This window comes from Opisthocomus hoazin, chromosome 6, assembly GCF_030867145.1.
Source record: "Opisthocomus hoazin isolate bOpiHoa1 chromosome 6, bOpiHoa1.hap1, whole genome shotgun sequence".
NCBI lineage: Eukaryota > Metazoa > Chordata > Aves > Opisthocomiformes > Opisthocomidae > Opisthocomus > Opisthocomus hoazin.
The window spans coordinates 65,590,573-65,612,706 of NC_134419.1; the positions used below are offsets into that span (position 1 = coordinate 65,590,573).

Genomic DNA, 22,134 nt, shown 5'->3' on the forward strand with positions numbered 1-22,134 from the left:
CGTGTGTGGCACCAGAGAGCCGTTGAGAGGAAACGGTTCCCTTGTGTTTCTCTGCTGACCTCAGCGATCGCCTCTCTTGCCTGCTGTATCCTGTGCAAGGGTCTCGGTGTAAACTAGCACAGGACCCTGCTCTAGAGGCAGAGCCCAAATGGCTGTGGTGGGAAGAAAAGGATTTCCCAACTGGGGCTGAAGGATATAAACAGACCCAAGTAGACATTTTGCTTGAAAAAGCCTCTAAGCACGAGGAATGCCACTCCTCCCTCAACAGCACCATGAAGGCTGATTAACAAGACAAGTGCTGCCCACGGTTACAGGCAGGAGGTAATGAAGTCTTCAGCTGGCATAACTGGGGCTACCAGCTGGCTTCCAGAGAACACTACACGGGGTTTCCAGTTAACCCAGTCACCTCTCTTCTGAGCCTGCCCAGGACACTGCTGGGCCCCTTTTCCAGAGTCCCCAACGGTTAATTTTAAAAGAGAAGATGACAATATGGATTCCCTCCTTAATTAACAGTTTTATTAAATAACCCATTTCAAATAATAGTTAAATTCTCTAAATTTATATCATTCTATTAACCATAATCTAATCTCATTAACCTTGAAATCCCCAGTCTTAACTACCCAATTCTATACACCATGGTGCTAGCAGCTAAACTAATTAAATGACCTTCAAACTATTTCTCCTTCACGTATTGGCATTATTTATCTTTGCTCATTGCTCTTCCTCCAAGCTATCACAAAAATCTTCCCCTATGAACTCTGTCCCTGCATGTGTTCAGTACTAGATATGCCACCATTCTTCCTCACAAACTCCATCAGAGACGTCTCCAATTTTGCTCTAGCTAATATATTCCAGCAGCAGTGACGGTTAGCGTGCTCGCTCCTTGGCTTTCATTCTGAATACCTGATGCTTCCACGTCTTCATTTATTTTGCTGTCACTCGTTGTCATTTCTCAAAGAAGTCCTTAAAGCAGTGACCTGAGATTTAACTACACATAGAGAGCTCCCTTTCTGAGCCACTGGTAGAGATACTGTGTTCCACCATCCTCAAAACTACCTTTCTTAATATCACTCTTCAAACAAGTTCTTCTTTGATTCCCCTAAATTTTGAGCATGTTGACCTCTCCTTTGAGTCCCAGGACTGAAGATGCTACTTCTTCCTGGGCTGATCCAGCTGCAACTAAATTCCTTTAGTTTAAAAGCCATCTCCCAAACCAATTTGTTCAATGAATTTCCAAGGAAAGGGAGAGCTTGGCACTCTTGCTGTCTGATTTGACAGGGCTGGAGTTATGGCAGAAGAGAAATGTAGGGGCTCTTTTTCTATAAGCTGAAGAGAGTCTGTGGCTTCCCTGACCTTCCTGCAATAATCATTTACGGAATAAGCTGCAGTATTTAGGGCAATGAGACTGCGGTCAACAAAGCGGGACGTTATCTGGCCTGCATCTAAATGAATTTGTCTAGATAAGCATGATGAACAGAATATATAGGTCTGCAAATAGTTTTATTTAGCTCTTGTCTTCTGTTTTCTGGAAGTGAATGCAGAAGCAGATTTCATTTCCCCAGTAGAGGGTATTGGGCTGCATATTTTACAGCATTGAATGTACAGGCATGCACCGTACTTCAAGGAGCAGGCGCAGTAAGCAGGCACGCTCAAGGAAAAAGTGTGCAGAGAGCTCCACAGATCAGCTTGAGAAGGAGGCATTTGTCAAAGCTCATGAACATAGAGTGCCACATTCTAACATTTGGTTCTTCCGCACCCAACACGCGTCCCTGAATTTCATCTGCCACTTTACTGTCCCTTCGCAGCTGGAGAGCTAACTCGGACTTCCATAAACTAGAGGGGGGCCTGGAGGAGGGAAGAGGGTGACCTATGCCTGCCTGCAATCCTGTGAACTGCAGCCTCATCTTCTTGATCACATTTCTTTGGTCTGAAATATACACTGCCATTGTGGAATGCACTTCCCTCTACCACCACCACTTCCAAACAAAGATCAGAGTTGAAGCCTTTTACAAGATCGGCTGCAACACAGCTGAATTTGTATCTTAGCTAGTTAAAGGCCCTTTGAAGGACACCATCTACTATGTTTAGGCCAAAACATCAGGTAAAGAATTTTAAATCAGAAGAACTGCTGTACTGGGTCAGACCAATGGTCCATCCAGGCCAGCATCCCCTTTCTGGATGCCAAGGTAAAGAAGATGTAGGAACAGGATCTCCCTTGCACTGCTCTTTCCTCCCAGTCCCTGGCCCAAGCTGTTCCTCATGCAAAAGCTGCCTCTAGACCTTAACGGTCAGTTAATTGCCTGCTGATCTCTTCTTGAAAATTACACTTTTTATTTTTCTGAACGAGCTGACATCCTTGGTCTCCACAACATCCTGTGCCAATGAGATCCACAATTTAATTACGGAACTCCCAAAGAAGCACTTATTTTTATTTCTTTTAAGCTGTTGTCTGATTATTTCATTAAGAACACTCTTCTCCTAGCAATGTGAAAAATAGCATACCGTCCAGCTGACATTTTTATATCTTATTTTATAAATCATGAAGATGTTCCCAATCCCTGTCCTCTCTCTTCCAAGCTGCAAGCCCTAATCTATTTATTATCCCTGTGTACGGATGCCACTCTGTGCTACCGATCCTTCTCAACAGAGGATTCTCAAATCTCTCCTAATTCTGAGCAGAGATAAGGACAATATTTTTTTTCTGATGAGGACAGCTAACTGCTAGAAGAGGTTACCTACAGAGGCTTTGGAATCTCCATGCCTGGGGATATTTATAACTTGATTGGACAAGACCCTCAGCAACCTCCTCGAGACTCATAGTTATCCCTCCTTTAAACAAGAGGTTGGTCTAAAGATCTCCTGAAGACCCTTCAACCTAATTTTTTGTTGGACTCTGTGATTCTACTACTACTAAAATCTTTTCAGATGGGGCAGAGGCAGAAATAAATGTTATGTTCAAGGTACAGTCCCACCATGCCTTCATCCTGCCACAAAAGATACGTTTCCTGGGACATTTCTTGTTTGCTCTCTGACAATCCTCTAGTATTTGATTTTCCTCTCTGGCCTTGGATGAGCACTAAGCTGCTGTTCCCAATGATCTACTTCTGAGTAATGGCAGCTAATTTTGAATCCAACATTGTATGTGTACAGTTAGGGTTGTTGTTCCTCATGTGCATTACTTTGCACTTGTCAACACTGAATTTCATCTGCCGTTTTACTGCCCACTCAGTATTGCAGGCTGCTTCTGCGACTCTTCATACTCAGCTTGAGACCTCACTAGCCCAAACAGCTCTGCAGCATCTGCAGACAAGGCTTTACTGAATCTGCAATGAAGATAAATGTCTTCACCATTCTGTTTCTTTAAATATCAGTGAAGGGAGTACTCCTGACTGCTCAGATTGTGAGCACTGCAAATATTTCATTAATTCAGGAAAGCCTAAGAGTGAAATAAACAAACCTAGGTCCCATTTACATTACAAAGAGCTACTGTACTGCAGGAACTGGCTACAGCTCAGGAGCCCAAGACACAGCTACTACAGTTCAGCATAGGAACACAGCTCAGCCCTCTCGGTGGGTTTTTGCTGCCCCACATGCTGCCATTAGAAGCGGTGTTTGCCCCGTGTGCAACTCTTGTGTTTCTTTGGATTGGAAAAATTGATCGGTTTCTCTCTGGCATCTGGGTTGAGCAAAACGCCAAATGACATTAGCAGTGAAGGTAAATCAGATTTCTAAAGTGCACACTTGTAACAGTCAAAAGGGTTAATAGTAAAAGACGATTTGTTTTGTGAAAATGATTAACCTGACAGCAGTCTCTTTAAAACAAATCAATGTCTTCATTTGGCCCAACCAAGAGGTCCTGGGTGGGGAGGCGATGGCTCTCCCCTTTCCCAGGGATGGAAAGATCCCAAAGGCCCCTAGGTCCCCCTTCCCTCTGCACAGATGACAAGACACGCACCCACCGTGTTCTGTGCTGCAAGGGTTTGGCTGCGCTGACCCTCCTTCGCAAGGCAGCCGGTCCAGCCCCACCCCGCAGCTCAACAGACAACAATCTCTTACAGATGGCCTGCTGGCACGGCAAGCCTTCTCCAGAGCCTCACCTGTACTCCCTCTCCTGAAAGAGCTGAACAAGACTGGATCTGCCAGACTCTGTCCCGGATTGTGTGTAGGTTCAGTCCTTCGGCAATCTCTGAAGCAGGGGCAGCCGTCAGCAAATCCTGCTTGTTAGCAAATATGAGCACGGGGACTCCACTAAGCTTTTCTTCATCCAAAAGCTCAGCCAGCTCCTGTATCATTTACAAGGGAATGGCGTGGGGGAAGATGGAGAGAGGGAAGGGAAGAAAACCTTCAACCACCAGTGGTTGTCTCTAATTAGAAATATATTTAGGGCAAATGCTAGAAGAGTGTGTTCCAGTGAAACCTAGATCTTACTATAAAAGAGCAAAAATGTATACAATCATCTCTGCCCAAGGTTCAAAAGCTATTTCTTCCAATTACAGGTTACAGAAGACTTCATCTTGGTCTGAAATTAGCAGTTGCCTTAAAGGCTACAACTTTGTGTTTTACCAGTCCCTGCTCCCAGGAGACCAAAACTGATGAAATAGCAAAAAACATGTAAATTGGCAGTATGAAGAATCTGTCTTAAGTTATTGCCTGACTGGCATTTGTACCTGAGCGACTGTTGACACCAGCCCTGGTATCTTTGCTAATAATGAGTTTCAGGGGTTTGTTCCAAGTTTTATACACTGCCGTTTGAGCAGGAGAGGATTCCCCCCCCCACCCCGAAATGGAAATCTCCCTCCTACAAGAAAGTGCTTATGCTTTTGAAGTCATTGGCTAGCTGAAGACAAGCTAGATCAGCTTTACTAGCTGGATTTTGGCTCCATATGCACAGCACACATTGGGTGGCATCTTGAGAAATGGGTTTGTTCAATCAAAACTGGGTGACTCAAAGAGATTCTTTTAATAGCTCATATCTGAATCTGCAGTGGATCAACGATGGCTGAAATACTTCATGTCCAGGGTTGTGCAATAGCCTCATGTGAAACAAGCACACAGTCTCAAGTCACTTCCCTTTGTGAACATACAACAAACCCAGCAGAACTTGAACCTGTAGGGACTGCTGGCATTGCAGATAGATGAGCACATGAGATTTTTGTGGGCTCCTTGTTTAGCTGGAAAGGCCTCATGTCCTCAGATACCGTCCTAACATCTTTCATCCACTGGCTAGAAACTTATGGATTAAATGAATGCAGTTGGGGAGATGCTAAACTGCTGTGGAAATCTGACTCCATCCCCCCAAAAGCAATGTCTGGTTTGGAAACCAGGACGAGAGAATGGAGTTATAAACTGAGTTAGCTGGGAATTTTTTAACAAAATAGGTCTTTCATCCAACATAGCTGATTTATTGACACCAAAAGTGTTTGCGGAAATATGAGGGGTCTAGGCTGACTCCACCTGACTCAGGCAAGTGCTTTAAGCTTCTACTTCCTCTCCCTCTCTTTTGCTCAATGAATACTTAATTACAGATATAAAATGAAACAGCCCCAACAGGGGAAAGATTCCCCCCACCTCTAGAACAACCAACAGTTCTGCTGTTCGGGTGTGTCCATGATACTTGAGAGGCAAAAGATCAAGTGCCTCTTTCAAATCAGGCAGAACAGAGGACTTTAAATCACCCTCTAAATCTGGGGGGGTAAATGTGTTGCTAGCTATTTTGGGACACTGTCACTTTCTGAATTTTACAAAACAAAGTTCAAAAGTCCTATTTTTGTTCCATCCTAAAACACAGAATGTTACAAAACATCAAAACTTTGCAAAACGGAAATCTTATTTTCTGGCCAGTCCTAGTTACAAGTTCTTAGGTTTTTTTTCAATTACATCCAAAAGACAATCAAGTCAATATGATTTCCATTTCATCTTTGTAAATAAGAAAATGGGATTCCTCAGGGTCTTGGTTTGGCAAGGTTTAAAGGACTTAGAGAAGTTTTTGCTTTTCGGATTAGGCTCCATTTGCTGTTACTGTGAAACTTTAATGAAAATTGTTCTATTTAAACGGAATTAGGCTACCTATTTTCCTTGTTACACATCTACCAAAATAATCTGCATTGATGTTGAAAGGCAAGTCTCTTGAAATGCAAATTTCCCTCATAAACAACAAAGTCATCTTCCTAACTTTCGTGAGCAAGGGGCACTCAGAAGCACTGAGTTACTTCAAAGGAAGCTGGGCATAAGTAACTTACCTGACCTGTTTCTTCGAACCTCTTCCTATCTGCACTGTCAATGACATAGATCTGAAAAAGAAATGAGAGGAAAAGTTACTCTTCCCAGAAGACACTCTTCTGCAGTATCATGTGCTTAAGTGAGCTATGCCTAATAATTATGCTTTTGGGCACAAAGATCCCCAGTATTATTTATAGCAAATGTTGACAAAACTTCATGACATTCTGCAAGGAGAGGAACCACCTCTTTCAAAGCTGGGGGGGTGAACACAACCATCTGGGTAGGATCAGGAAGGAGCTGGGGGCAGTACTGGGGATGCTCTCACCATCCCCACAGCATCTATTAACTAAAGAGAACAGCATGCTGCCTGGTATCTTTTCAAATGACTGGCTTACAAGCTGAAGTTGAGCACAGGAAGACAAAACCTGGGGAACCAGACACTCTGTCTTTCACCCTAGCAAACATGTACAAGCACTGGACCAGTGTGACTATGCCATCGCCCTCTAGCAGGACACATCACCTCCTTAATAAGCCACTAAGGCACACAATGGCACTCAGGGGACAGACGAATATATTGGGGACATGGAGCTCCTCTCCATCAGGCGATCTTACTGCAACCTCCTAGAGCAGATGGGCTGAATCCAGCCTTCGAGACTCCATCTTCAGCTGCCAATTTGTCTACCAGGATGGTGGAGAAGACAGGGAGCAGCCAGATCACAAGGACTGACAGCAGAGTCCTGCCACCCTCTCAGGGCTGGGCACCACACCTCATGGTGCACGAGGAGGTCCCAACCAGACACCTGTCCCCAGTATGGAGAAGGGTGGATCCCCCAGCCCACAGGCTCCCTGCCTTGGGAGGGGGTCTCCACCCTCTCCAAGCAGCATGGCACATGCTGATCTCTTTCTGTAAATGCAAACGAACCTTCTCGGTGATGGCAGCTCTAGGTCCGCACAGGCTAAAAGGCTCCTCAAAGGTCCCCCTAAGCATGTAATTCGTAGGTCCAGCCACCCTCCTTCCCCCTAGCAATGTTATTGCAGTTCAGAGCATATAAATATCAAGCTACGTCTAAAGAAATGGGGAACCTCAGTATAACACTCAGGCAAGAATAGCCTGGCATCTCTTTTTCATTACTTGGTATGGGAAGGTTTTTGAAGGAGAAGGACGCTGGGACAGCAGACAGGGACAGGACTGGTGACAAACACTGAGCATTTTGCTTCCAGTCCCTGCCATTCCCCATCAGCGGTGATTGAAGCTGCTAGCATGTCAGCTGCATGCTCTTTGGTGGCTTACAGGGAGCAAGTGTCAGCCTGGTTTTCAGGGAATAGATGAGCACAGCACCCCGCCATCAAGATAAATGGCATCCTTGCAGGCAGCCTCAGCATAAGACTCCATGCTTCCAGGATAATTTCCACCAAATAGTAGGGGGAGGGAAGATCTCTAGCAGCAATATCTATTAAACTGTAGGCACTCCCTTAATGAGCAGTGTTAAGAGTTGTTTGAAATGGGACCAAACACGCAGCAGGAGAATCTGTACGCCAGGCCTGGGGAGGTAACCCAGCAACCTCGCAGACCTCTCTGCTGATCACTTGGGGTCCACAGTCCCCCCGGGGCCAGGCTGATGCACACTGACAGAGGCTGGGGGGCACGCGGCAGGGCTGGACGCAGCTGCGCAGGGATGCGTCAGCAGCGCACGCACTTGGTGCCACGTGATGGGGAAAGGCCCATGGGCACGGCGCGACACGCAGCCTCTCCCCGCAACGTGATCCCAAGCACGTGCACCAATACTGTACCAGCGACACCCGTCCTCTCTGCCCCTCCCAAGCATCCACCGCTGTGCACCCCACTTGAGGCAGGAAGGAGGAAGCTGCAGGGCTGGCAGTTGTGCTATGGGGTGAAACTGGACTGTCATCCACCCTCCTTCAGGACATCTCAGGGGAAGCTTAGCAACACCTGAACGCAATAGTCAAGTGCCCCTTCTCAACTGAAAGACGGCACCTCCCACATTACAGCGCTTCTCTAACTGGCAAGGAAGAGCTCCAAATCCCAACCAGCCAGGCTTCCTCCTGCACCACTCCGTTCCCTGCTAAGGAGCTATTTTGCAAGACGAGAATTAGAGACAACAGCACTCAGGGCAAAAGCCACAACAGCACAGCACAGAGAAGGTAAAGTATGTGCGGAGTGCCAACTTCCAAACCAGAAAGCACTGTGCCAAACAGCTGCAGGTGCCTGCCTGAATATGCAATCAGCCAGATATCCACACCTTATTTGCCTGGGTTAAGCTTCCAAATATCACAGGTGTGTGATGCAAGACCAAGCTCTCATTCAAAGGCACCTGCATAGATTTGAATTTGCAATCACTTCCTGCTTTTTAACACCCTTTACAGGGTCCTTTCTGCTTTGTGCAATATAGTTGAGATGACAGAAACAGTGAGTCCTGGGAACTGTAGCTTATCTCATGTCCACCTTCCTTCTATGGCCAGGGCCACAGAAGAGCCTGTTTCTTGCTGTGGTGCTCGGTAGTACAGTTCGCTAGTTTGAACAGCATGGAGTACACCACACTGGAGAAATGGAGCTTGAGAAAGAAATTCCTGTAAAGTTGGGCGCCTCCTTTGAGCAACATGCCAAAACAAAACCTGGAGTAAGTGGGTTGGGCAGAAATTCAAAGTGGTGGGACTGGATGAAGAAATAATGTGAGAGATAAGTAGGCTCAACTTAGAGATGCACGACCTGCACCAGGTTTGTCAGAGGGTAAAATTACTGGCTAAAATGGGGCTGAGGGCTGGCAGAAGACAGACATTCATCAGCACATACTTGAGTCCAGTTTTGGTGTGTACAGGTATAGCAAAGCACTGCACTAACCTGCTGACAGCTCCCACTCTGGGACTGGGTGTCAGCATGGAGTGCAGGCAGGGGAGCTTAGGTCCATATGCGCACCAGTTATTCTCTCTGAATTCACACCACTGTTTCCCCCAAACTGATTCTGCTTCTATCTACCCATTTTCTCACTCGTATCAAAAAAAGGGTTGTCTCTGTACATTGCTTTAACTGGGGCAGGAAGAGGGCAGGGAAAACCACTGCTTTCATCTCCTTCAGTCTTCAAATTCACCTCCCATGCAGCATGCACTGGGAAGGGTGGAAGCCCACAGGCCAGCGTAGCTCATTGGCTTTGCCAGCAGAGTCTTCCACACATTGTTCTGTGGTTGCGCAGTCTCTGCAGCCTGAGCACCTGCCATAGCAGGCAGAGATCTCCTAGCTGCTGCTTGGCAGTGTTGACTTTGCTCTGCATACCTACGGCCTCCCCACCACACAGCTGCGGAGCTTGGACTCAGTGGGCACAATCACCTCACAGCCGTGCCATGTCCCCCTTCTCGAAGGCCACAGAGGAGCATGCGAAGCGTGTCCTGCTAGTTTCTCAAACCCAGATCATTTTCCCTAGGAAGATCTCACTGTTACTCTTTGCAAAAGCAGCCAACTGGGTTTTTGCTGTGGTGGCTGCCCTCAAACATCAGATTCCAAATTAAGGCTGAAAAAGGGGGATCTGCATAAGACATTACTGAGGGTTTATTAGTCCCATTTAAATAACAGCTTCATTTGGACAACACTTTCTAAACCTGCAGGTGCAACCACGCTCTTCAGGACCCTGAGATGGGCCTTGGAGCAGAGAATCCTATTTCTAGTTCCTCTGATCCTTCTGTGGAAGTGCACTGAAGTTCCTGACACATTAATATGTGTGTGCAACAAGAGGGAGGAAGGGCGACTTTCCAAGAGAGCTTCCCGCTTTCCCATGGGAGCCCTGCAGACCTTGCTTAGAATAGCCTTTTCTCCGCTCCCACTGGCAACTTTACGTGGGGTGGGGAGAGGCCTGGAGCCCCCAGCCTGCCTTCTTTCTGGCACATGTGGCTGCACGTTAGAGGTGCTCATTGAAACTAGTCAGGACAGCACTTGGAGGGTCCCAGTGTAACATGCTCTGGCATGGAAACCACTAGGTCCTGCATTGTAAATACAACCGTAGTCATTTGTAGCCAATTGTAAAGTAATTGCAGCTAAGATGTCAAAAACATTAAAGGACAGTGTTACGACTAACGGATCAAAGGAAAAGACAAGGGGTCCCTCTGTGTCCCTCAGCCAGAAGCTTTTCTCTCTGATGCCAGACATAGCATTTAACCCTGCTGTTCCTCAGTTTCCCCAACTAGAAAACAAAGGCACCATACTAACCTACCTCTACATATGAGCCTTAAGTCACTAATGCCCGTGACAGGCTTTCAGAGTCCCCAGAGAAAGGAGCTACAGATGGGTAAACTACAAGTTACTAATGTCCTGCCATTTGAAGGAGACCGAGATGAGAGGAAAGGAACTGGCTATAACCAGCACCATTCTGTGAAAATAAAAACATACACCTGAATTATTTCTCCAAACATCACTGTATTTTTCTTACTGCACCCAACCAATCTTGCCATTTCACTCAGAATAACTCCTGTTACAATGGCAATGGTGTTGCTGAGGGCTAGGACATTACATTACTTATTCCTGAATTTCTGGCTGAGACCTTGGAAAGCCACTGCATGAACATAGCATTCAACTGCAGCCAATACTCACAAGGATATCAGTGTTTTCAAAATAGTTCCTCCAGTACGGCCTGATCTTCCTCTGTCCGCCTATGTCCCATACGTTCAGCTTGAAGCCTTGAGACTGTACGCTTTTGATGTTAAAGCCCTGGAAAGACCAGAAACAAAGCCACATAGAGCATAAACCTGAATGGCTGGAGCACGTTCACAGGCAGACATTAACACCTTACATATCCCATGCCTGCAATGTGCAGTGAGATGGGCTGGGCAGCCACAAAGATGGATCGGCTGTGGGAGAGGCGCTGGCGAAAGCGAACACAGCCGCCAACCATCGGTTTGCCAGTGTTCTTGGGTCAAGGGTTGACGCTGTCATGGCTACGGAGACATATGATGCAGCTAGTGCCCTGGGAGGGCTCAGCAGGGTGGGTGCAGGAAGAGGTGGGAGAGCTGCAGATAAGGAGAAAACAAGGGCGCTGTGAGAAGCAGGACTGAGCTTGTGAAAAGCAGAGTAGAGAGTCCCAGCTAACATGAAGCCAGAGGTCTCAGCTCAATTCGACACGACACAGCTAACGCCAGGCTTAAAAGAGCAACAGCTGCACGTCTGAAGGGTCCATTTCATCAATTAGAGCACCAATTGAAAGGGCATTCAAGTAGAAAAACAGGATGTGGTGTGGGCTGGCAACGTGCTGCCACACCACCCAGGGGACTGGGGCTTGGAATTGGGGTGTCGCGGCTGGGAGCTTTGGGAGGCAGCTGCGGGGTGGGGGGAAGCATCTCCCATAGCTCTCTAGCAACCTCCTCTGGTCAACACAGGAGCGATGCTGCAGTGCTGCTGATGGCAGACATTCCTCTTCTCAACCCCGAGGCTCAAAGCAAGGGGACCAGAGGTGTCACAGAGGGAGTGCTGGAATATGCAGGACCCTTGGAGCTGGTTGGGTGCAAGAAGGCAGGGGCTTGCCCAGTGCTGCAGCATCCCCTCTACATGTCCCCTGTTTGGCAAGGACAACAGGAACAAAGCCTGATCCACACAACCCTAGGATGACCCAAAAGCCTTCTGCAGAACTCCACAGCACTCATCCACTTTTGCACTACCTGATAGATCTGGCCTGATGCTCTCTGACTCCTTCAGGGAGCCTCCTCTTATGCAGAAAACACACAAACTTCACGGTACACCAGGCTCCAGTTGCCCCTTTTACTGAAATATCTGCTGAATCATTAGTGCTTTGTATAATAAGGCAAGTGGGACTACAAGAATTGCCTTGGGCAGGGAAAGGCCTTGCTCACCTGGGTTGGCGTGATGTGGCTGATGTCCTCAGATGCCAGCTGTTTCAAGAGTGTGGTCTTGCCTGCATTATCCAGCCCCAAGAGGAGGATTCTCACCTCCTGGTCTGGGGCACTTTTCAGTTTACGTAGGATTGACAGTAAACCCTAAATCCACAAGAAAGATTGTAGCTGTTATTTCCCACCCCGACTCTCTCCCATCACTGTGCCATGCCCTCCTCCCTGGAAATGGGTTCTGTATGGCAGTGGATCCCAGGACACATTGAACCCTTCCTGCAGTCCCTATTCCCATTTCCTCTTCTACTCCTCCCCCTCATCCCTATTTTCCTTCATCTCAGAGGGTATCGAGGAGGTCTCAGACAGCACAAATGTCGCTCAGTGGGGTGCACCACTGGCTGCATTGCTCTTGTCACACAGCTGTTTGGCATTCCCTGTGCCAGGAAGTCAGTGCCTATGCTTATCATGTGTAGGAGCTGCAAACCAAGTCCTTGCGAGCTCTTCATTATCTTTATCAGAGGGAAAACCCCATTAATTTAATCTCCCTCCTAGTTAACTGCAGGTTACTATGTACCTGACATCAGTTCTTTTCATAGTAACTCCCTGATCATCTCAAACCCCGTTTATCTGTGTAAAACATGCTGGACCCATGGGGCACGTGCAGTTCTGATTCTCAGGATGCAGCACTTAACAACTATCTCAGATCACCACACATCCTTGCTAAGAAAAGCACAGTGGATTTCAGTCATTAGCCAGGCTCAGCTCTCTGAGCTGACAGTATCACTCAGGATTAGGAAACAGAATATGCAGGTCAGCTCATTTACAATCGCGCACATTACAGCAGCACACCCAAGCTTTTGTCAGTGCCACCGCTCAGAGACCTGCGCCTCTCTAAAATGGCTGGAAAAATATCCTGGATCCTGGCACGTAACCAAGAGACGCAAATCACCCCACTTCCACCTGCTTCTCACCGCCCAGCCCAGCCCCACAGGAGCGGGGCAGTTGCAGCCGAGGGCACAGGAGCAGGCTGCGAGTCCGCGACTGCCAGGCTGTCCCTGGACACGTTTCCACACTGCTCTGCACCCCCCTGCGTGGCAGGGACCGCTCCTCGGAGCCTGAGCAGCGCACACCACGCTGAGACCCAGCCTGGGGACAGAGATGTTCTTGCAACTCATTTGCCTGAGCAAATCCGGGAGAGGAATGCACCTACAGCCCTTTCTGAAGCCCTCACGACTCCTGCTCGGTCTCTCCCAGAAAATTCCTACGTTGAAACCCTCTAAGACCCAGAGCCGGGAACAAAGTTCAGACATCAGCACAAAGCTGGGCCCACCGGGGCCCGCCTGTCAAGCTTTTTTGTTCTCCCATTTGCAAAATGGAGACAATGCTTCTTGTCGACCTGCAAGGGTGAATCAGTTAAATGCCATTAAGCGCTTTGTTGCTGTGAGGCACTACACCCTCTAAATATTCCTGCTGGGAGCCAAGGACTATCTGAGCTGTGAAGGTTGCTCCCGATCCCCTCCAGATCACGGCAATCAGAAACCTGTCCTGAAGATAAAGCGCTGCAGGATGCGGTACAACTGTCACCGCTGCAACGCAGTCCCCTTCTGCCGACTCCTGGAGAGCCCCACCGCAGCCATTTGGAAACTGCCACCTTCCACTGCCCGTCACACCGCTCCGAGGCGGGGAGCGTTTCGGAAAGGACACAGCGCGACAGGTCGCGATGCCAAAGCTCTCGGTAACGCAGGATGAAAACACACTGAGACTCCAACACACGTGAGATTCGCTCCATCCCCCTAAGCATTTTCGATTCGCAAGTAATTCACTTAATTACCAGACACAGCTCAAAATACATGTATGATGCATAAGAAACAGGGAGAAGTAACTTCGTAAAATTAGGTTGGAAGGATATCTGCAGAAAGTTGCAGGATTGCCACTGTTACTGTGCTTTTAAAAAGCACTGTGGAAATCTGAGGTTCAGAAATTCAGAGATCGTGCAAGGAACAGCAAAACTGCAGTTGTACAGCCCAGTAAGCAGTCTCAGGACATCACCTACTTTGTAAACAGGCTGGTAAGAAACCAGGAATCCAGGCCCCGCTCAAGAGCTGTTGATGAGGAACGCGCTCGTCTTGGCAGAGGGTGCCATGCCTGCATGCTGCGGGCACAGTAAATCCCCAAACCGCTTTTAGTCGGAGCATACAGGCATATGCAACATCACGTGCTGAGCCCTGAGGGCCAGATGCTCACAGCTGGCTCCCGCCCACGGCCCGTAGCTAATGAATCTGCAGGGCTGTGTTCGGCGCAGCCAGCCGCTGCAAGCCCTCCCAGCCCAACAGCTCATCTCCCCGGCCGCAGCGCCCAGCCAGTGCTCTGCCCGGTGACGGTCTGCACTTCCACACGTCTGAGGGAAGAGAAAAGGAACAGCCACAAAAATACCTCTAATACTTACTTGTTTACATGTATGTCCTAAGTGCCCTTGACAACATTAAAAAACACAAGTTTTAACTGCATGACTAGCAACACATTTTCTTTTCACCTGCAGTCAAATTTACAGTTGTGTTTGTTGGCTTGTAAATTCATGGAGCTCAGCTTGGTGGGGACAGACCCCACAGGAGCAGGAACTTTAAAATTCACACATTCTCCCTCCTTTCCAGGCAAAAACTGAATCTCCCATTCTTATGGGCCTGACCCAAAGCCAACCCACACCAGCCAAAGTACTACTGCCGACTTCCGAGAGCTCTGAATCAGGCCCTATTATTTTAGTTTATTGCTTACAGTTAAAAAAAGAAGCTGTTGAAATGCTAATCCTATTTCACAGCACCACTTGCTAAGAGCGGAGCAGTGTATCCCAGAGCAGATCAGGATTAGGAGCCTTTATATTTGAGAATTCAACTCCAAAATACTGAGCGCAAAGAAATGTATGACAAAGTATTGCTTATCTACCACGGAGCAATTCTCGGGGGTCGGGAAGAGAAACAGTTGTAAATGTTAATAGAGCTTCTCCCATTGTAGACAGATGCTATTTCTGGGCTAGTATGACAGCCTACGAGGAAATGATCAGCATCGTTCCATATTCTACTCAAGTGACGCTGCTGCATGGCTGATCACAGGATTATCTGGGGTAGCCAATAGAAGAGAGGATATATATAGAAATAAAAGTATTCTCTAAGGTATAAAGTAAGCTGATTTAAAAGGCTGGAAGACAAGCAAGCCAACACAGAGAAGTGGACTTTATTTCAGTAGCTGCCAGCATAGGTTACACAGTCTGTACATGTAACTTAAATCAAGAGCCAGATAATAGTACTGGTTAACTATGATTGTCACTATTTTGCAAATATTATTTAAAACTTGCACCCAGAATTCTCCCTCTAGTTAGTGAGGATTTAAGATTAAGGAAAGCCATGCACAGATGGACTCTAACTTTTTTTTTTTTTTTTTTTTTTTTACATTGGTCTTATGAGCACACTGGCTAGGAAGACAGAAAGCATTTCCTGACAGCTTAGTAGACTGGAAAAAATAACTCAGCTGAGTTCCCTGCTGTATGGCACCACTATGTGGGACAAGCAGCCTTTGCTGCACACACACTGATGGACGAGCACTCCTCTGCTCACGAACACAACGCTGAAACTAACTTGGGCTGCTGAGAGTCAGAAAGCAACCCCTCATTATTGATGGGAAATGCCAGGTAAAAAGCCAAGAAATGGGAAAATTTGGTGCAAAGGGGATGCTCAGAAGCAACAGGAGCGGAGCAGGCCAGGAGTGGGGCAGCAAACATGTCTCAATGCTGGGACTTAACCTGCAGCGAGGAGGGAAGATGCCCAGGGTGCCTGCCTGGCAACCAGGCCAGCGGTACTCTCTCACTGGGGTGTCCAGGGCAAGGAGTAGGACAAGTCTCGAGCAGGACAGTGGAGATGTTAGCTGGCTGAGGAGCTGCAGAGACGACTCACAGGAGTGTAAGGGCAGCATGTCATTTGCACAAAACTAAGCAGACTGCGGCATCTGTAACAGAGCAGGGAACTGCAGATGCTGTTCAGATAATGAACAGCACAGCGTGGCAGCGTGTGCAGCCTTTGGAGAAGGGCAGCCATACAGGGCGACTCAAGGCTGGGCACAGTCAGCCAGCAACCGCTTGTTGGTCACCTCTGGGTTAAGCAAACTACGTTTGATATCAGATTGGCTTGTTTAAAAACATCTTTGTCCTTGGTGGAGACGGTTTTCTTTACAAGCACCATGAGGAGACAGACTGATGGGGTCAGCAATGAGGAGACTGAATTTTCCAGACAGTGAGTGGGGACATACAAAAAGAAAAAAAAAAAAAGACTCCTGACAATTACTATGAAATCAGAGCGGGGCATTAAATTCAGAGATGCAACTAAATGGGCAAGAGCACTCATAAACACATCGAGCATGAAAGCAAAGCCAACCATCTTATTAGCATCCTCCAGAAAACAGGGATGTGTGGTTTTATGAAAGTATATCATTGCTAGGTTTAAAATACCCACTGAATTATCAAAGGACTTTCAGTTATAGCTGCATGCAGTAATCCTATTCTCTTAAAAAAAAAAATACAGACATATATAAAAACACAGTGACATTTATAGTCCTAGCTAAGGATTTTGTGGGTTTATTCAGCTTTAAATCCATGCTGTATATGGGTCTTTTGAACTAGCTGATGCATGTAACTACATCCTGTACCACAGAAGCCGCTGAAAGGAAGATTCACTTTATAGGCCAAAGAAAAAATTGGTTTGGGACAAACAGAGCATTGACATAATCTGTTTAAATATTGTATCAGATTTGCAATATAAAGCCATAATGGAAAGAACAATTTCCCGTTGTACTGAGGGCTGGATACACAGGGCATGGATAAAGCATGGCCCACAAGCCACTGCAGAGCACAGTTGATTCCTATTAGAAAACTAGAAGTAAATGTATTCTGTTTAACTTTATTAGCCACAAAGCTCAGATAATGAATTGAAAATAAAACCACCCTCAGCCACCAGCAATTGCATATCTACTAGATGTGGATATTTAGCTAAAATCAAATCAATTCACCGACATGCAATACAGCCACCAAGCTCAGCACCTCAGCCTGCCGCTGCGAGCCCATCTCCACACCCCTGCACAAACATCGTCTTCCCCACTGCTGCAACCACAGGTCACTTGTCTTCATCCCCAAGGCCCTTCCCAGCCAAGCGCATTTGCCGTGGAGGTGATGGCTCCTGTCTCCCCATGGCTCACGATACCAGCCCCAGCACTGCCGAGCTCTAGTCTCAAACCTTTGTGCCTTTCCTACAACCTTGAGAGAAACTTCACAAAATATCAATAAAACTTCCCTGTGATTCTCCTAATAATTCCTTGTCTGCCACACCTACAATCTTTGATAAGGTTTAGACAGCAAACATGCCAAGTTCAAACCTGTCTTGGACTCTCCTTACTCGTATCGCTTGGTTATCTCTCACCTCCGGCAGACCGTAGTTCCACAGCATGGGGAATATCTCTGTGTTCTGCCTGCACAGCACCTAGCACAGCTCACAATTTACTTTTAATTAAGCAATATGGTAGCAGTTCACCATTTTTAGAGTAAGTTAAAGACAGAGGGTGCACATGATGGTTGCACGCGATGTTTGCAGAAAGTCATGCAGGAGAAGCTGACATGGGGAAGGATGAGGGGCTTAGTTGAGCCAAATATCTTGCCTTCAGCGGTAGATATTTGAGGCTACATTTGTCGTCCAGGGTGCAATCCTGTGCACACAGAGCTGGAGGAGGGGAGTCCTTCTCACAACTGCACTGATTAGCTGGTGCCCTGAAGAATGACGTCTGATTACCTTTATCTTCGGCTGCAGAACTGCAAATGTCACTAATGGTCATAAAATCACCCAGTCTTTTTCAAAATACAACCAAAGTAAATTAATCTATTGAGCACAGTTTATTCAACACTTCTTAGTCTGGCAAAACTCCCAAAAAATCATTTGCTTGCTGCGTGTCTCCACCATATGGTGTCATTCAATGTAGACTCTTTTCCTGCATTGAAATCCAAAATTTAATGGAGCCGAGTCACCTACAAAGTTTTTCCAGCTCAAACCTACTAACATAGTTTTCTGTCAAAGAGGTCACACAGCACTTTCTGGTTTGGCATATTAACCAACACCAGCACGAATCCTCCTTTCATAATTAAAATCAAACTCCTCTGGTTTCAGCAAGTTTGAAGGAAGCATTATGTCCTGCGCAGAGCGGAGCTGATGCCCAGTACCAGACAATGTCAGCAGTCTTTGTCTGGTTTCAGAACATGAAAGTCTGGGCCAGTTGCTGGTATACTGTCCTTTCTGCAGGTAGTTTCTCATATCAGTGTCTCAACAATCAGTAAAATAAACCAAAAAAATGACATGGAGATGTACTGGGAAACTGCATCAGCAAGGTGCTATTAATTTTCTTGAAAGCTACTTTTTTTTTTTTTGAATGGGGCTCTTTTAAATGCAGCCTTAGTGGCAAGCAAGGAAGGACAAAAGAAAGAAAATCTGGGTACTAGGTACACCTACAGCAGGCAACAGATAGATGCTGGTTTTCCTGGAAACATGAGCTTGATCAAGACCAGGAGAAAGATGCCTGACTACGCACTTAGCTACGCTGGTGTTACATCCTCTCCACCAGCTCTGCCTAGTGTCAGCCAGACACCCCACGACTCAGTTTCCTCAACTGTACAGTGGGGCCACGCTTTGACAACCCTGGCTTTGACAACCCTGGCTTTGACACGATGATGTCATCTTAGTCAACGGTTTTAGAAAAACACCGGCCATCTATCAATAACATACCATCTCACTCAGCAAAGATTGTTATTACAGCGATGAGGAGGCCACAAGCTCTGCTTCACACAGCATTTCCTAAACTTCGGAAAGCAGCGTATCCTTTCATGTAGCAGCCTCCCTTCGCCCTTGCTGTGCACCCACCACAGATGCTGCTTCACGGTGCCAAAGACTTCAGCGCTACACATCCCTCATGCTATGCAGTTTTCTGGCTCATCTTTCCCTCCGTGCTCCACCTATGACCTTCCACCACCCCTGCCCCATAGCTGTGAGAAATGCTGGTATGCTCTGCAGAAGGAGACGCTTCCCCTCTGTACTTACTCACTTGGATGAACACTGAAATAATTTAAACCTCAGCATTAACCCTCTTACCACTGGAGCTGGAGCAAGCAGTTGTTGAAGGGGGTTTAAGCACTTCTCAATGCAATCATGACATGCCAGAAATACGCTCACAGGCAGCTACCACAGCTCAGATGACAAGCCGTAAATTGTTACATCAAGCTGTCTGGATCATTTCTGACTGCTGACCCACACCCCCAGGCTGCCATAGCTGCTTTGGATACATTTGCTGGTGTTTCAGAGTTTCTACCACTAAGGATTATTCTGTTTTAGTGAAAGCTGAGAATCTAGAAATCAGTGCAGCGCTCTGGAGTTCTCTGCCCAGCCCAGCCAGTCCACCAGGCACCCCGAAGTGCCATGCACTCTGCCTGAGAGGCTGCAATTCAAAGAACAACTCCCAGAAATGGAAAACAGACAAAGAGGCAGTAAAATGTTGTATCAAATAACACGAACACTGGAAAACACCCACTCTGCTCTCTCCACACACAAAGCGCTCGGATAACAGCAGCCAGATCCCAGACTACACCAGCTTATTGGGACATCACAAGGCAGAAGAGCAGATCTGGCCAGCAGCAGCTGCAGGCCAAATGTGTCCCACAAAGCACTGCACTGCTGGAGGCAGCTGCCCTCATCTTCACAGCAGATGTCCACCCTGTGATGGCTTCAGTGTCTGGTGTGACATGCTCCATCATCAACTGATCTAAAATAGAGCAGATCCCACAGGCCTTATCTCAGTCTCTTCCTCTGTGGCCCAGCAGGTGGGGACGCAGTCAGAATTAAACCAGTGCAGATCAGGAGCTGCCTTTGCTGCTCTTGCTTACGCCTACTCCCATGCTGCCCACTTGCATGAATCCAGCTTGTGTCCAGAGGACTCCTGGACAAAATGGCTTTGCCCTTGGGTAAGCTCTTTCCCCACCACTATTTCCTTCTGCCTGTGCTCTCTGCACATGCTGCATCCTCAGCAGCAGCTCCCCCACCTACCGCAGCTCTCTCTTACCACCACTCACTCGGCAGCCCCAACTATTCCTTCCAGTCCTCGCTGGACTCTGCCAGCATCCCACTTGTCCCACCCCAACTACTCTGGCATCTAAACCCAAGTTGTTTCCAACACCCCAGTCCATCACCCAACCTAACCCCAACCTTGATTCAGACTACACTATACCCTCACCACCCCACCCGTCTCCCAGCATTGCCCTCCACGTCGACCAGATCCTTTGCTGCATGCAAGACCGCAATTCCTCCCTTCAGCCTACAGTGCTCCCTCTCAAACAATAAATTTTTCCCCTTGAACACTTCTTTCCTCCCCGGGTCCTCTCGTTCGCTCCACATCATCAAAGCTCCACTTCCAGCCCTTCACACAGTGTATTCTTATCTCCTCTTCTCAGCCCAGACTGTCCCTCACCTCCCCAGCCACCCGCAGAAAACCCCAGAGCACACAACATCCCAGTAAACTATTCCAGCCAGCCAACGTTGACTGGGTTTTCCCAGTGACTCACCAGACTGTTCATCTCACCCAGTTCACATGTTTCTTTCAGGCCCTGAGCACTGCGCCTCAGTCCATCCCTGAACACCCAACCCCTTCATCCAGGCTTTCTCTGCCATGACTGAACTCCCCTTTTAAGGCTGTTTATCAACAACCAGCCCTTCCACCTCAGCAAACTCTCCTATAGCTCCCTCAAGCCCTGTAGCCAGGATCAAAGTCCCAGGGCGGCCACCTCCCACCGTGGCGGTACTGTCCAGTGTCCCTTCACAGTCTCAGATGCTCCCAGACTCCCCACAGTCAGCCTCTGAACACTGCCATCCATCCTTGCCAGGCCCCTCCATCGCTCCTTCCCTCCTCAGGCTAAGTGGGCCACTACCGTCCTGCTCCCCGGCCCTCTTGAGCACCCAACACTTCACGCCTTCCACACCTTATAGAATCACAAAATCACAGAATGGATTGGGTTGGAAGGGACCGTAAAGATCACCTAGTTCCAACCCCCCTGCCATGAGCAAGGACATCTTCCACTAGACCAGGCTGCTCAGAGCTCCATCCAACCCAGCCCTGAACACTTCCAGGGAGTGGACATCCACAGCTCCTCTGGGCAACCTGTTCCAGTGTTTCACCACGCTCATGGTGAAGAATTTCTTCCTAATATCTAATCTAAATCTGCCCTCTTTTAGTTTACAGCCATTCCTCCTTGTCCTATCACTACACACCCTCGTGAAAAGTCCCTCTCCATCCTTCCCGTTGGCCCCTTCAGGTACTGGAAGGCTGCTTTAAGGTCACCCTGGAGCCTTCTCTTCTCCCTGAACAACAGCCCCAACTCCCTCAGCCTGTCCTCGTAGGAGAGGTGCTCCAGACCTTTACTGGGTCAGCTCCAGGCAGGCTGATCCCATCCCAACAAAGGCCCACCCATGGCACCCTCAAGCCTCCCAGCCCCTGCCAGGGACCGACTTGGGCCCCATCTCCAGGCCCTCCACCGCCTCCAGCTCCTGCCAGGGTCCCAGCCCGGGTCTCCCGCGGCCCGATCCCAGGCCTGCCAGACCGCCAGCTGGGTGTTGGCAGCCTTCATAGCCACAGGCCTGCCGGAGCCTGCCCTGAAGCCCGGCCGGGCCCGCCAGCCCCCCGCGGTGGGCGCCTCCGGCCTCAGGCCTGCCAGGCCCCGCAAGTGGGCGGCGGCGCCGCCGCCCCCCCGCTGCCCGCCGGGCCCGGGCCCAGGCCCGGGCCCGTCCTGGCGGGCCCCCGGCCCCCCCGCCCCACTCACCATCCTCTGCGCGGCTCCGGGGTTACCATGGGCAACTGCGTCACACACACGCCGCCGCTACGTACGGCGTCAGCGCTTCCCGCCGTACGTACGCAGCGTGGCGACGGCAGACGAGAGGGGCGGAGCCCTGCGCCTCTGCCCGCGGCTAGCCCCGCCCCTCATCTGGCGCATGCGCACAAGAGGGC

General features: G+C 48.3%; 1 protein-coding gene across 2 annotated transcripts in view; it reads right to left on the reverse strand.

Annotated features, from left to right (window-relative positions):
* Window positions 1-22,087, reverse strand: part of ARL3 (ARF like GTPase 3) — a 30,750-nt gene extending 8,663 nt beyond the window's left edge. The window contains exons 1-5 of one of the 2 annotated variants that reach the window (XM_075423631.1): window positions 21,950-22,081; window positions 12,070-12,213; window positions 10,817-10,933; window positions 6,240-6,290; window positions 4,098-4,283 (exon numbers count right to left, since the gene is read on the reverse strand). In XM_075423631.1, coding sequence (XP_075279746.1) covers window positions 4,098-4,283; window positions 6,240-6,290; window positions 10,817-10,933; window positions 12,070-12,213; window positions 21,950-21,952 — 501 coding nt within the window. In that variant the 5' untranslated portion in view covers window positions 21,953-22,081. Of the gene's footprint in view, window positions 1-4,097; window positions 4,284-6,239; window positions 6,291-10,816; window positions 10,934-12,069; window positions 12,214-21,949 lie in introns of both variants that reach the window. The other variant, XM_075423629.1, reaches the window with a different exon arrangement.
* Window positions 22,088-22,134: the final 47 nt, after the last annotated feature.